Genomic DNA, 13,903 nt, shown 5'->3' on the forward strand with positions numbered 1-13,903 from the left:
GTTGTTCGGGGGGCTCCAAAACCTAAACTATAACGACCATTTTGGTCAGAAAGGTCATAATTTCCTTACACGAAATGGTCACAAAGCAGATAGCACTGGTCTGCTGCCTTATTTCTAGCTGATCATGACCAATATAGATGGTCATAACCTTGTAAATTGTGGTGGGTTGCTATGACAAGGTGCCACCTCATCAGTTTTGCCTATGTGTCATGTCCATGTGGCAGCTTTTGCCCTAGGTTGTGAAGCAACCTATATTTCTGTCATTCCCAAAATTCCCAAAAAAATCTCATAAATTCTTTGGGTCATATCTTCATCAAATATGTAAAAATCCTTCCTTGCCTAGTTCAAAACTAATTCAACAATATTCATTTTCCTATTCTGTTCACGACAACACTTTATGAAGGAAGTGCTATTTATATATTCTTGATTGCCCTTGGAATTTTTGGGCACTCTTTCCTATCCAAATCATTACCGCATGAAAAAATTCAGCTCCACTTTCCTAGCAAATCTTCCTCGGCAAATTTCCAAAGTTTTTGTCCACCTAGAAGCATTGTGAAGGAAGTACCTTTTTTATATATCCAAATGACATGAAATTTATATAGTTTCTTCATATGCCCAAATTATCACCCTCCTCCAAATTGCAGCTCAGGCAAATTATCTATGTGAGCCCAGGTTCAATTTATATTTTATGGCCAAATTGGCACGGTGCAAAGCAAGTGTTATTTAGACCCCTCCTATTAACCTCAAACTCTTTGGGCACTCTTCCATACCCAAATCATTGCCACATGATAATATTCAGCTCCATTTTCCTAGTCAATCTTTCTCAGGAAATTTTCAAAGTTTCTACCTCGAGAGAAGCTTTGTGAAGTAAGTACTAGCTAGGCTTATCAAAATGATCTGAAAATCTACCAAGGCGTAACCACACCTATGTAACTTACCTACACCAAATTTGAGCTCATTTCATTCATCCAATTTCTCTCACTAGTTTTTCCAAGTTTCTATCCATAGAAGAGCATTGTGAAGGAAGTACCACTTTGGCATGTCCAAATGGTATCAATTTTCTACGGTGCTTTCCAATGCCCAAATAACCATCCTCCACCAAATTTCAGCTCAATCCATTCATTATTTTGAGCCCAGCTTCAACATTCATATTTCTGTCCAGTGTGGTACTTTGCAAAGCAAGTACCACCTAGGATCCTCCTTTTGATCTGAAAAATTGCAAAGACATTCTTCTTAGTAGATGATCATCCTCAGCAAAAACTCACGCCCATTGGCCATGTGCATTTCCCGTACCGCTAATCAAACACTTGGCTGGTAATTCATGTTTGAGCATTGATCGGTCTCCTCGTGAGAATATTATGTCGTAATTTTCTTCCTAGAACCTACCTGGGGAGTGCCCAACCCACTAGACATGCCTAGGCTACCCAGAACACATGGCAACGCCACGGTCACGCGGTGACCACGCATCGGGCATGCGAGTTTACGCGCTCTAGAGTTGGGGGCCTTGGCCACCGCCCAAACCTCGACGTATCGCCATCAAACCATGTATTTATGATTAAATAGGTACTTATGTAACTAGAAATGATTTTTGGAAAAAATAAATAGTAAACTATGAGGCAGCTGCAGTTCAAATTTGACCCGCTTCCTACTGAATCGGCGGGAATTTGTCTTTTTCACCAGAGGTGGATCAAAACTTTTAACGCCCAACAATTTTGTCAATTGTGCATTAAATATGGCCCAGTATTTTATAAAAATGATTTGGTACAAATTTGCAACAATTATTTGGGAGGTCCTTCACAAAAAAACCTCCTTTTGGGAACTCGAAAAATGGAAAATGGTTTTTTCGTCCAAAGAAAATGAAAACTTCATTAGGCAACATTGTTTGCCATTCCAATATACACCCTTGTGCACAATATGGGATCATTTGAACAAATTATGCCATGAATTTCGCCATAAGATTGATCATTTGGCTTGAAAGCCATTGATATCCACATGTGATAGCTTGATTTTGAGAACACTTTTTTAAAATAATTGCCGTATTACAAGTTTGTTATTTTTCCTGGGAACTTGGCCACATATAATGACACAATGCGAAGGTTTCCCAATTTTTTGATTTTTTTGAATTTTTTATGCCCGTTTCAAAATGCGGTCAAAACGGCGGGAATGACCGTTCCTAGCTAGTGGTTGAATCTTGAATTTTTTTTGGTGTTTCTCTGGTTAAATAGGTACTTATGTAACTAGAAATGATTTTTGGAAAAAATAAATAGCAAACTATGAGGCAGCTGCAGTTCAAATTTGACCCGCTTCCAGCTGAATCGGTGGAAATTTGTCTTTTTCACGAGAGGTGGATCAAAACTTTTTGCACCCAACCATTTTGTCAATTGTGCATAAAATATGGCCTAGTATTTTAGAAAAATGATTTGGTCCAATTTTGCAACAAATATATGGTAGGTCCTTCACAAAAAGAACTCAATTCGGGCACTCGGAAAATGGAAAATGAACTTTCCATGCAAAGAAAATAAAAAGTCCCTTAGGAAACATTGTTTGTAATTCCAAGATGCACCCTTGTGCATGATATGATATCATTTGAACAAACTATGCCATGAATGTGGCCATAAGTTTGATCATTTGGCTTGAAAGCCATGGATCTTCACGCATGATAGCTCATTTCTGATAACACTTCTTTCAAATAATTGCCGTATTACAAGTTTGTTATTTTTCCTGGAAACTTGGTCACATATAATGACACAATGCGAAGTTCCCCCAATTTTTTGATTTTTTTTGAATTTTTTATGTCCGTTTCGAAATGCGATGAAAACGGCGGGTTTGACCGTTCCTAGCTAGTGGTTGAATCTTGGAAAACTTTTGATGTTTCTCTGATTAAATAGATACTTATGTATCTAGAAATGATATTTTGAAAAAATAAAGAGCAAACTATGAGGCAGCTGCAGTTCAAATTTGACCCGCTTCCTGCTGAATCGGCGGGAATTTGTCTTTTTCACCAGAGTTGGATCAAGGCTTTTGACACCCAACCATTTTGTCAATTGTGAATCAAATATGGCCTAGTATTTTACAAGAATGATTTTTGTACAATTTTGCAACAAATATATGGTAGGTCCTTCACAAAAAGAACTCAATTTGGGCACTCGGAAAATGGAAAATGAATTTTCCATGCAAAGAAAATAAAAAGTCCCTTAGGAAACATTGTTCGTAATTCCAAGATGCACCCTTGTGCATGATATGAGATCGTTTGAACAAACTATGCCATGAATGTGGCCATAAGTTTGATCATTTGGCTTGAAAGCCATGGATCTTCACGCATGATAGCTCATTTTTGATAACACTTTTTTCAAATAATTGTCGTATTACAAGTTTGTTATTTTTCCTAGGAACTTGGCCACATATAATGACACAATGCGAAGGTTTCCCAATTTTTTGATATTTTTGAATTTTTTATGCCCGTTTCAAGATCCGGTCAAAACGGCGGGAATGAGCGTTCCTAGCTAGTGGTTGAATCTTGGAAAACTTTTGATGTTTCTCTGATTAAATATATACTTATGTACCTAGAAATGATTTTTGGAAAAAAATAAAGAGCAAACTATGAGGCAGCCGCAATTCAAATTTGACCCGCTTCCAACTGAATCGGCGGAAATTTGTCTTTTTCACCACAGGTGGATCAAAAAAATTTATAGCCAACCATTTGGTCAATTATGCATTAAATATGGCCTAGTATTTTAGAAAAATGATTTGGTCCAATTTTGCAACAATTATTTGGGAGGTCCTTCATGAAAAAACTTATTTTGGGCACTCAAAAAATGGAAAATGGTTTTTTTCTCCAAAGAAAATGAAAACTCCCTTTGTCAATGTTCTTTGCCAATCTACGATATAAACTTGTGCAAAATATGACGTCATTTGAACAAATATTTGATAGGTCTTTCACAAAAAAACTCATTTTTAGAATTGAAAAATGAAATGAAAAAATTGTATGTAATCAATCATGACCAATTTATATGGTCAAAAAATTTTCAAATTGTTTGGTGCGCTCTGATTGGTCCAGAGGCATATCACGTGGATCATGCATCAACCACCATCGGATGCTTCTGGATCCAACGGCAGCCCTCACCCCCTCACCCAACCGCAACCCAACCACCCAAACCCTAACACGCACCCGCACTCCTCCTCCCTCAGCTCCTCGCCACCGCCACCTCCTCCCTCTCCGCCCCAACCTCAGATCCATCCCCTATCCTGCCGTCGGCCTCCCCGCGAAATCCCACGGCGGACGACCCGTCCTCCCCTTCCTTCCGCCGCCCACCTCTCCCCTCGCCTCAGCCACAAAATCCGCTCCTCTCCCCTCTCCTCCCTGGCTGTAGATCCACTCAAGCTCTTCCTCTCCCCACCCCCACCTCCACCACAACAATCCTGCCGCCCACACCCAACACCGCCCCCACCTCAACAGCGACCTCGCTCCCCATACCCTCCCCGCACCCGGAAGCCAAGCCAGGAGGCGACGTATAAGGAGCTACGCTTGCATCTCAGCATCATGGCGGGCTGCATCACCGTCATCCGCGCCACCCCCTACATCCTCCACTACCTTATCCGCGAGCCCGGCATGACGGGCCTCAAGCTTGAGCTCTAGGGCGGCCCTGCCACCCCCACCCCGCCCCCCTGAGGTGATCCCTCCCGCCCTCCCTCTTCCTTCTCTAAGTTCGGCCGATTTGGGTGAAGTGCGCGTGTGATCCAGTTTTTGGATCGATCGTCAGCGGGGCAGAGGTCTGCTGGTAGGTCTAGCTGCCCCAGATCTCCAGCTCCCACCCCCACCTCCGACTGGAGCAGAGATCTCCTGGTAGGTCTAGCTGCCTATAGCCTGCAGCCTGCGGAGCAGAGAGAGTGTCCGGCGGGGGACGAAATGGCGGTGCTTTCTGGCCGCGCCGTGCTGCTCGCGGCGGCGCTGCTCCTCTCCGCGCCGGCCGCCATAGGTGCGGCTCCCCTCCTCTGTCCTTCGATTCAGTTCTGCTCGCGCGCGTGCGGGTGGGTGGGTGGATGCCGCTCCCGTCTCGTTGGTCCTGTCGGTGTCTGTTCCGCTGGGTTACTATTTCAGCTTGTTTCTTCCACGCTGCTGCTGCTATCTTGAGCTTCAAGATTGCTTCCACACTATCTCGAGCTTCAATCTTCAAGCTGACTCTTAAGTGGATTAGTTAGTTAGTAAATACATCCTTGCACCGAAGCAAAGTCAGTAGTTCGTTAAAACATCTCAGTCAAGTGTGTGTGATGTGCTGCTAAATTAAAAGAACTTAAGCCGCGGTGTAGAATATCCTGCTACTGTCTTGAGCTTCAAGCTAATTCTTAAGCGAATTAGTTGGTTCAAACATCCTCGTACCACGCTCTGATCTGTTCACAACTGAAGCGAATTGCTAGTTTGTTAGAAGTTAGAGCACCTGTCAACTGTGTGTGGTTGTGCTGCTTGAAGAACCTAATTTGCAGGATACATCCTGCAGATTGGTATGAGTGCATGTATATCTTGTGTTGCTCGCACAACCTCCTGCCCCTGGATTTCCAATTGCCCTTGTTGCCTGCTCATTTAATTAATTAAAACTGCATGTCTGCGTGTAAGTATATCAATTTGCTGCTGTTCATCTTCAAAATATATGGATATACCTATTCCTACAATGTTTTGATTTCCTAGGTAGGTCTGTATTAGGCAGGGTTTCTTCTATGAAGAACTGTGCACTAGTGATAATAGTGTGAGATTGTTATTTACCCTTTACTTTTTCGGTGCTGGTTGGTGTGTGTGCGATCTTAAGTGTAGATCGTTTGTCATTCACTGTTATTTACTTATGTAATCAGCACCCAATCCCAGGGTCCTCTATTTGGAGCAGCAAATCAAAGCTTGTTTGCTGCAAATTGTTTAATTCACCTCCTATAGTAATATCAACAAATAAAATTAGTTGTTTGCTTCGGATTTGATCATTCTCACTTGTTAGTTGAGTTCTAAGTATGTAGTATCTTTAGTTCTCTTGTTATATTATAGTCAGAATTATACCGTGTGACTGAATCATGTGTTGTTTAGTAGGCTGAGCAGTATCTTTAATTTTCTGATGATTATTCATCTCTCAACTCTGAATAAATAAGTAGCTGACCTTATTGGTTCTTTCTTTCTTCAGGGCTACGACTTGATGGTCCCACTCCAGCTTTGCTCCGCTTGATAATTCTTTTACTGTCTGACTTGCTCTGCTCTGCATAGTTTCTAGTTGGTTATAAAACCATAAAACTGTGGTGATGTGAGGTCCGACTATGCTTTGTAATTTTGGTTTCATCCCCCACCACTCCAGCTAGCTTCTTCTTCACATCATATTATATTTGCACCTGATGTGTATCATTGATTGGATGGTCACCTGCTGCTGCATCATAAGTATCTTAGCTTGTTTTGCCATTGAATCAGTCTATTCTGTTTCACTATGCTTCTTTCTCGTACTAGGTCTATCAGTTACAGCATAAACAAACAAATTGCTTAGCTGGTACCTATAGGTTAGTATTGTACAAACAATGGGTTAATGTGTTTTATTTTCCATATTGTACCAATATACATGCACTTGTACTTGTACCAATATACCTTGCATGACCTGCACTTGTACCTGCATGACCTGCACTTGTATGACCTGTATGACCTGCACTTGTACCAATATACCTTGCTGGTACCTGTAGGTTAGTATTGTTAGTGCCTAACATGAGCTTGAGTGCTGTAGTGGAAGTGTAGAACAACATCGGGTTAATGTGTTTTATTTGCCGTATGCAAGTCTGTTGTTTTATTTGCCCTTTCTAGTATTGTACAAACTGATGTATTCCTGTCATAAACAAATTATTGTATAAGATATGTAAAAGCAAACATTTCCCTATGCAAGTCTATTGTTCTATTTGCCCTTTCTAGTATTGTATGATAGTGTCCAAATTTAGGACTACTTGGTGGATCTGCCATGTTGCTTATATTAGTGTTGCCATTGCATTTGTTTGGTTCTGGCCTCAGCAGCAGTACACTAATGTTGGTAGAATTTGTGTTCACTCATTTCCAGGAGCGCCATTGACCGGCCGAGGATGCACGAGGAGGCCCGGGTGCTGCTCTGGCTCATGTCGGCCCCTGCCCTCCAAGTCCCATCTGCATGCCTGCTCCCTCTTCATCTCTGATATTGGATTGAAGTAGGAAAAAACCCTCCTCCATATTGTGTGCTGATTATCTGTATTATGTGTAGAACAATCATGGTGTCTATTTCTGCTTTATGCCCCACATTTCACTAATAACATGCCCAACTTCCTACTCTGTAGGAAATAAGTACATGATTGTTTATCCTCCTGTATGACAGTTTAAGTTTGTGACCTGATCTTGTGCTTCTGGTAGCTAGTCCAATTTGCGTACTTTTAAGTGTTTTTTGATGTGGTGGTGCCAAACAAAACTCATATGCTTATGCCGAGCTTAATTTTAATCTTGTGAACATGACAATTTAGAGGATGTACTATAGTTCCACTCATTTTATTCTCTGTGATGAGCTTATTTTTGTATTGTAGCGACCTTCTTGTTTACTTTGCTGAATCAGGTCTTGTGTACTAATCCTGACTTACTAGCATTTGGCTTCTCTATGGTAATTAAACCTGATAAATCTATATAGTTCTTTGAGATACAAATTCCACATTGCATGTCTACGAGGTTCAACTTCTATAGATGTTGCCAAATTAATATGTGAACGTGTATCTTCTTAGGGGTTGATTTAAACCGCATATTATCTTTTGCTGTTCAAACATTGAAATCCTGGTTCATTTTTCAAACATCAAAATGTTATTGACCCTGTCCTTTTATGCTTAAATGATAAAAATGTCGCATTTTTCTTGTTCTCACCATTTTGCTTGATAACTTGCAGATGCCCTTCATTCATGTTTTGTCGTGAGGTCCAGGATGAACAAATTCGAAGAAGCATTGGAGCTAGTTATACTGTGATAGCTGTGTTACCTGATGTGAACATTTTTTATTGTAAAACTGATGTGAACCATGTTTGATTGTAATAATGTGCCAAGTTTGGCTCTTTTTGATTGTATTCATGATGTGAACCATATTTTTCCGGTGCTCTGTTTGAAGCATTTTGTTTTCTCTCTGTTCTGATTTAAATATTGTTATTTAAGTATTGGAAAATTGAGATCTGGAGAATATAACAGTGACAAGGGACCCACTTATTAGAACCTGATAACTGGGTCCCATCTCACTAGTGGGCCACTCTTTCGAAAAAAATAAATTCAGAACATGAGAAGCCCAGCAAAGAAATGGTCCAGAAAAATACATGATCAAATAGAAAATCTGCTGTTAAAAGGACCATGCAAAGAAATCAAAGGCTGAATTGTTGGGCCAGACCCATGTAGATAATAAAAGCACAGGAAAAAAATATAGTAAAAAGGCCGAATTGTTGGGCTAGGCCCATGTAGAAAATCAAATTGGACCGGGTTGAATCTTGTGCCACATCAGATTGCCACGCTGGATGCCTACGTGGCCTGGGGAGGTTGCTAGTGACCAAAACACCACAATAGACATATTTTGGTCATAAACGTCTACGACCATTCCAGAAGAAAGGTCGCTATAGTCAGTTTATGATGGCCAGCTTTTGACCTTATGTTTTTGGTCACAAAAAGGTCACAAATTGAAAACAGTGACCATTCAGTGACCAATAGTCAAGGTCACAAGTTGACATATTTCTTGTAGTGTAAGTCATACTGCTTACCAGCATGTCATACTTTGGTTCGGCGGTATTGTTGGATGACGCGGCCCGGACCGACATTACACGTACGCTTACGCGAGACTGGTTCTACCGACATGCTTTGCACACAGGTGCCTGGCGGGTGTCAGTTTCTCCAACTTTAATTGAACCGAGTGTGGCTACGCCCGGTCCTTGCGAAGCTTAAAACAACACCAACTTGATAAACTATCGTTGTGGTTTTGATGCGTAGGTAAGAACGGTTCTTTCTAAGCCCGTAGCAGCCACGTAAAATTTGCAACAACAAAGTAGAGGACGTCTAACTTGTTTTTGCAGGGCATGTTGTGATGTGATATGGTCAAGACATGATGCTAAATTTTATTGTATGAGATGATCATGTTTTGTAACCGAGTTATCGGCAACTGGCAGGAGCCATATGGTTGTCGCTTTATTGTATGCAATGTAATCGCCCTGTAATGCTTTACTTTATCACTAAGCGGTAGCGATAGTCGTGGAACCATAAGATTGGCGAGACGACAACGGTGCTACGATGGAGATCAAAGTGTCGCGCCGGTGACGATGGTGATCATGAAGGTGCTTCGGAGATGGAGATCACAAGCACAAGATGATGATGGCCATATCATATCACTTATATTGATTGCATGTGATGTCTATCTTTTATGCATCTTATCTTGCTTTGATTGACGGTAGCATTATAAGATGATCCCTCACTAAATTATCAAAGTACAAGTGTTCTCCCTGAGTATGCACCGTTGCAAAAGTTCTTCGTGCTGAGACACCACGTGATGATCGGGTGTGATAGGCTCTACGTTCAAATACAATGGGTGCAAAACAGTTGCACACGCGGAATACTCAGGTTAAACTTGACGAGCCTAGCATATAACAGATATGGCCTCAGAACACGGAGAGCGAAAGGTCGAGCATGAATCATATAGTAGATATGATCAACATAGTGATGTTCACCATTGAAACTACTCCATCTCACGTGATGATCGGACATGGTTTAGTTGATTTGGATCACGTGATCACTTAGAGGATTATAGGGATGTCTATCTAAGTGGGAGTTCTTAAGTAATATGATTAATTGAACTTAAATTTATCATGATCTTAGTCCTGGTAGTATTAGCATATCTATGTTGTAGATCAATAGCTCGCGTTTAGCTCCCCTGTTTTATTTTTGATATGTTCCTAGATTAAACTAAGTTGAAAGATGTTAGTAGCAATGATGCGGATTGGATCCGTGATCTGAGGTTTATCCTCATTGCTGCACAGAAGAATTATATCCTTGATGCACCGCTAGGTGACAAACGTATTGCAGGACCAGATGCAGATGTTATGAACGTTTGGCTAGCTCAATATGATGACTACTTGATAGTTTAGTGCACCATGCTTAAACGGCTTAGAATCAGGACTTCAAAGATGTTTTGAACGTCATGGACCATATGAGATGTTCCAGGAGTTGAAGTTAATATCTCAAGCAAATACCCGAGTTGAGAGATATGAAGTCTCCAACAAGTTCTATAGCTAAAAGATGGAGGAGAATAGCTCAAGCAGTGAGCATGTGCTCAGATTGTCTGGGTACTACAATCGCTTGAATCAAGTGGGAGTTAATCTTCTAGATAAAATAGTGATCGACAGAATTCTCTAGTCACCATCACCAAGTTAGTAGAACTTTGTGATGAACTATAATATGCCAGGGATAACGGAAACGATTCCCAAGCTCTTTGTGATGCTGAAATCGACAAAGGTAGAAATCAAGAAAAACATCAAGTGTTGATGGTAAACAAAACCACTAGTTTCAAGTAAAGGGACAAAGGGAAGAAAGGGGAACTTCAAGAAAAACGGCAAGCAAGTTGCTGCTCAAGTGAAAAAACCCAAATCTAAACCTAAGCCTGAAACTGAGTGCTTCTACTGCAAAGGAACTGGTCACTGGAAGCAGAACTACCCAAGCAATTGGCGGATAAGAAGGATGGCAAAGTGAACATAGGTATATTTGATATACATGTTATTGATGTGTACTTTACTAGTGTTTATAGCAACCCCTCACCATGATCTTGTGTGTGCGTAGGAAATTTTTGAAATTACTACGTTCCCCAACAGGCTGGCCGCGCATGGATGCAGATCTTGAGTGGCAGTGGAGCGCTACGATGCGGTGGACGAGACTGTTGGTGAAGCCCCAACGGCCTCGGGGGGTGGAGGTGCGACGATGTGCTCGGTGAAGTAGCCCCGGTGAGCTGGGAGACGACGTTGGTGAAGCGCACCTGATGCGGTGGAACTCGGTGTCTGTGAGGCACGTCGGTTGCGGCGGCTGACGTTGTCGGTGGACCACCCGGTGCGGTGGACGAGGGCGTAGATGAGGTAGCTCCGGTGCGGTGGTGAAGCGTGACCGTCGTCTTTGTCATCGCCGTCCGGCATAGAGGTGGGGAACGGTGGGGAAAGAGACGAGACGAGGGGCGATCCGAGGGTTGGCGGTGAATTAGGGATTTGAGCAATCTGGGCGTGGAAGGGGACGGTGGAGAAGAGAGATTTTGCAGGGCTGGAATTGGGGCCGCCAGATATTTCAATCCGAAACATGGAAGCACAAACTTATATTGTCGTCATCCTTTTGGGGGGGGTGGCTGGGTGCTACGCGTCCGTCCGACGCACGTGACCACCCCGATAGGACTATGCTTCGGTGCCTTAAGGCACCTGCCTTTGTGTCCATGACATATGGGCCCAACAGGTGGCTGGCCCACATGTCAGTGACCCAAAGGTAGTTGCCTTTAAGGCACCGAAGCAGCGTCCACCCCGACATGACCCTGGTTTGCCTGGTGCGCCTACATTTGAGAATGCAAACGAATCTTCTTTCATTTGCAAACGAATCTGTATGTATTACCATGCCCATGTTTTCCTTGCAATAATTAGTCATTCGAAACGAGATACTCCATCCGTTCACTTTTGTAAGTTGTTTCAGATAACTTAAAATGAATTGTTTTGCACATTGTCTGAAATGTCTTCAAGGTCTTATAAAAGTGAACAGAGGGAGTACTATAAATTAATTAATGAGGAGTTATTTGAAAAAAAAATTGAAACGGTACCCACGCTAACGTGGAATAGAGTGTGTGTCACATAATTAGTTATTTGAATTAGAGTGTGTGTCACGTAGTTAGTTATTTGAATTAGAGTGTGTGTCACGTAGCGATCTCCAATTCTAACGTGGATTTCGCATTTCACTGTATCCATGCTACTTTTTTAATACAAATTCATATGTATATGATGAACACCATGGTAGTGAGAAAACTTTTGGATGGATTCAAATATATGACCTACAAAATAGCACAACAAACTGAGTCAATGTCAACTTTTCGAAACTTAGTATGGCACGAATTCGAAATAATTACCCGTATGCCTGGTCCTCGGTTCAAATCTTACAATGTACACCGAATTGAAACATCAATATTAAGTCTCATACTATGTACATTCAAATGTTGTTTTTAGCCCCCCATCCCCGCACAAATGCTACATACTTCCTGTATCGGTCAATCTTCCTCTCCTAACCACCTTAGGAAGCTATCGGTTTCCAACACACGTTCATTCTTTTTCCCCATGTTTCGATCTCTAAGTCTCTCAACTACACAACCCCTTTTTCCACTCTGTTACCAAATGTATTTACCTCACACACCTGCCATTGCACCCCATGCCGATCTCTCTCTCCCCCCTCTCCCTCTCACCCTCTTGCGCTAAATACATGCATTGCCTATCTAGCCTCCCAACCTCTCGTGCATGCGCACGCATGCACGTTGTATATCTAGGTCACTCCCTCGAGACTGTCTCACTCTTTCTTCCACACGGCGGGCCACACTCGCTCAATCTTGCTCTCTTTATCTGAGTCTCGTTTAACCTCGTTTTCTTTCACACACAAATGATATATCTCCCTGTTCGGGCCTCGATCGACACACTCTATACTCTTTCACGCAGATTGTCTATCTAGGTCAGTCCATCCAAGCCGCCACCACTCTTTTGACCTCATGGTGGGCCACGCTCACTCAATCTCTCTCTCTCTCTCTCCGTATTTCTCGATTGACCTTGCTCTTTCTCGGACAAAAACGATATATCACCATGTTGAGCCCAATTCGACCTATTCACATTGTATACTCTCTCACGCACATCGTCTATCTAGGTCACTCTCTCCAACCCGTCTCACTCTTTCGATCGCACGGCGACCCTATGTGATCGGTTGACCTTGCTTCCTCCCACGCACAAAATATATCTACGTGTCTGTGACTGGATCATCTCTCAAGCTCTATCTTACAGCCCTCACCCTTGCCAAAAAGCTCAATCGGACAATATCTCTCCACAGCATATATATTTGTTCAATGAATGTCGGACCACACTCACTTTGTCTCTCTATCTATATGTCTCTCGATTGACCTTGCTTTCTCACACCGTATCTTCCACGCGTTGAAGCTACTACCACTACTGGGAAAAGGCATGCTAGTGGCGCACCGGTTTTGCCTACTAATGGCGCACTACTGGTGCGCCAGTAGCATCACGCCATTAGAATTAAATTCTAATGGCGCACCACCGGTGCGCTAATAGTATCTGGTGTTCTAATGGTGCACCACGTAGTGCACCATTAGTATAGCCCACAGTGAGCCATTAGAATGCCTCCCAGGGGGCCATATGTACCCATGTGCTTTGGCATACTAATGGCGCACCAGTGGGTGATGCGCCATTAGTGTGATTATCACAGTGCACCATTAGTGTCTTGTGTGGTGCGCCACTAGTATGAATATTAGGGATTTTTTTTCATTTCTGATATTTTCACAAGTTACAAAAAATATTATTGTACAGAATTTAGACAACAGCACACAGCAACAGCAGATTCATCAAATACAATAGAAGATTAGTCTCCGAATACAATTCATCATATTAGTCTCCGAATTCAAAAGACCGAACAAAGATAGAACATTACAAGTCTCGAGACCGCGAGTAGCGAGTTTGTCTTCACATTACAAGTCGATATCGATCATCTAAACTACCATCACATAGAAGAGAGCTACGGTCATCATGATGAGCATCATCGCGATGAAACTGGTCTTCATCCGGTTCATCCAACGCTCCCTCCTCTCTCGAGCTAGATAGCGGGCGTATCTACATTCCGCCTCCGCCCT

The 13,903-nt window shown here is 42.3% G+C and overlaps 1 protein-coding gene across 1 annotated transcript; it reads left to right on the forward strand.

The window, feature by feature from the left end:
- Positions 1 to 475: 475 nt before the first annotated feature.
- On the forward strand, positions 476 to 4,636 carry LOC123184832 (uncharacterized). Its single transcript, XM_044596912.1, has 2 exons — positions 476 to 529; positions 4,502 to 4,636. Exons 1-2 carry the CDS (start codon positions 476 to 478, stop codon positions 4,634 to 4,636), a joined length of 189 nt encoding a protein of 62 aa, XP_044452847.1.
- Positions 4,637 to 13,903: the final 9,267 nt, after the last annotated feature.

The sequence above is a fragment of the Triticum aestivum genome, chromosome 1A, assembly GCF_018294505.1.
Source record: "Triticum aestivum cultivar Chinese Spring chromosome 1A, IWGSC CS RefSeq v2.1, whole genome shotgun sequence".
Classification (NCBI taxonomy): Eukaryota; Viridiplantae; Streptophyta; class Magnoliopsida; order Poales; family Poaceae; genus Triticum; species Triticum aestivum.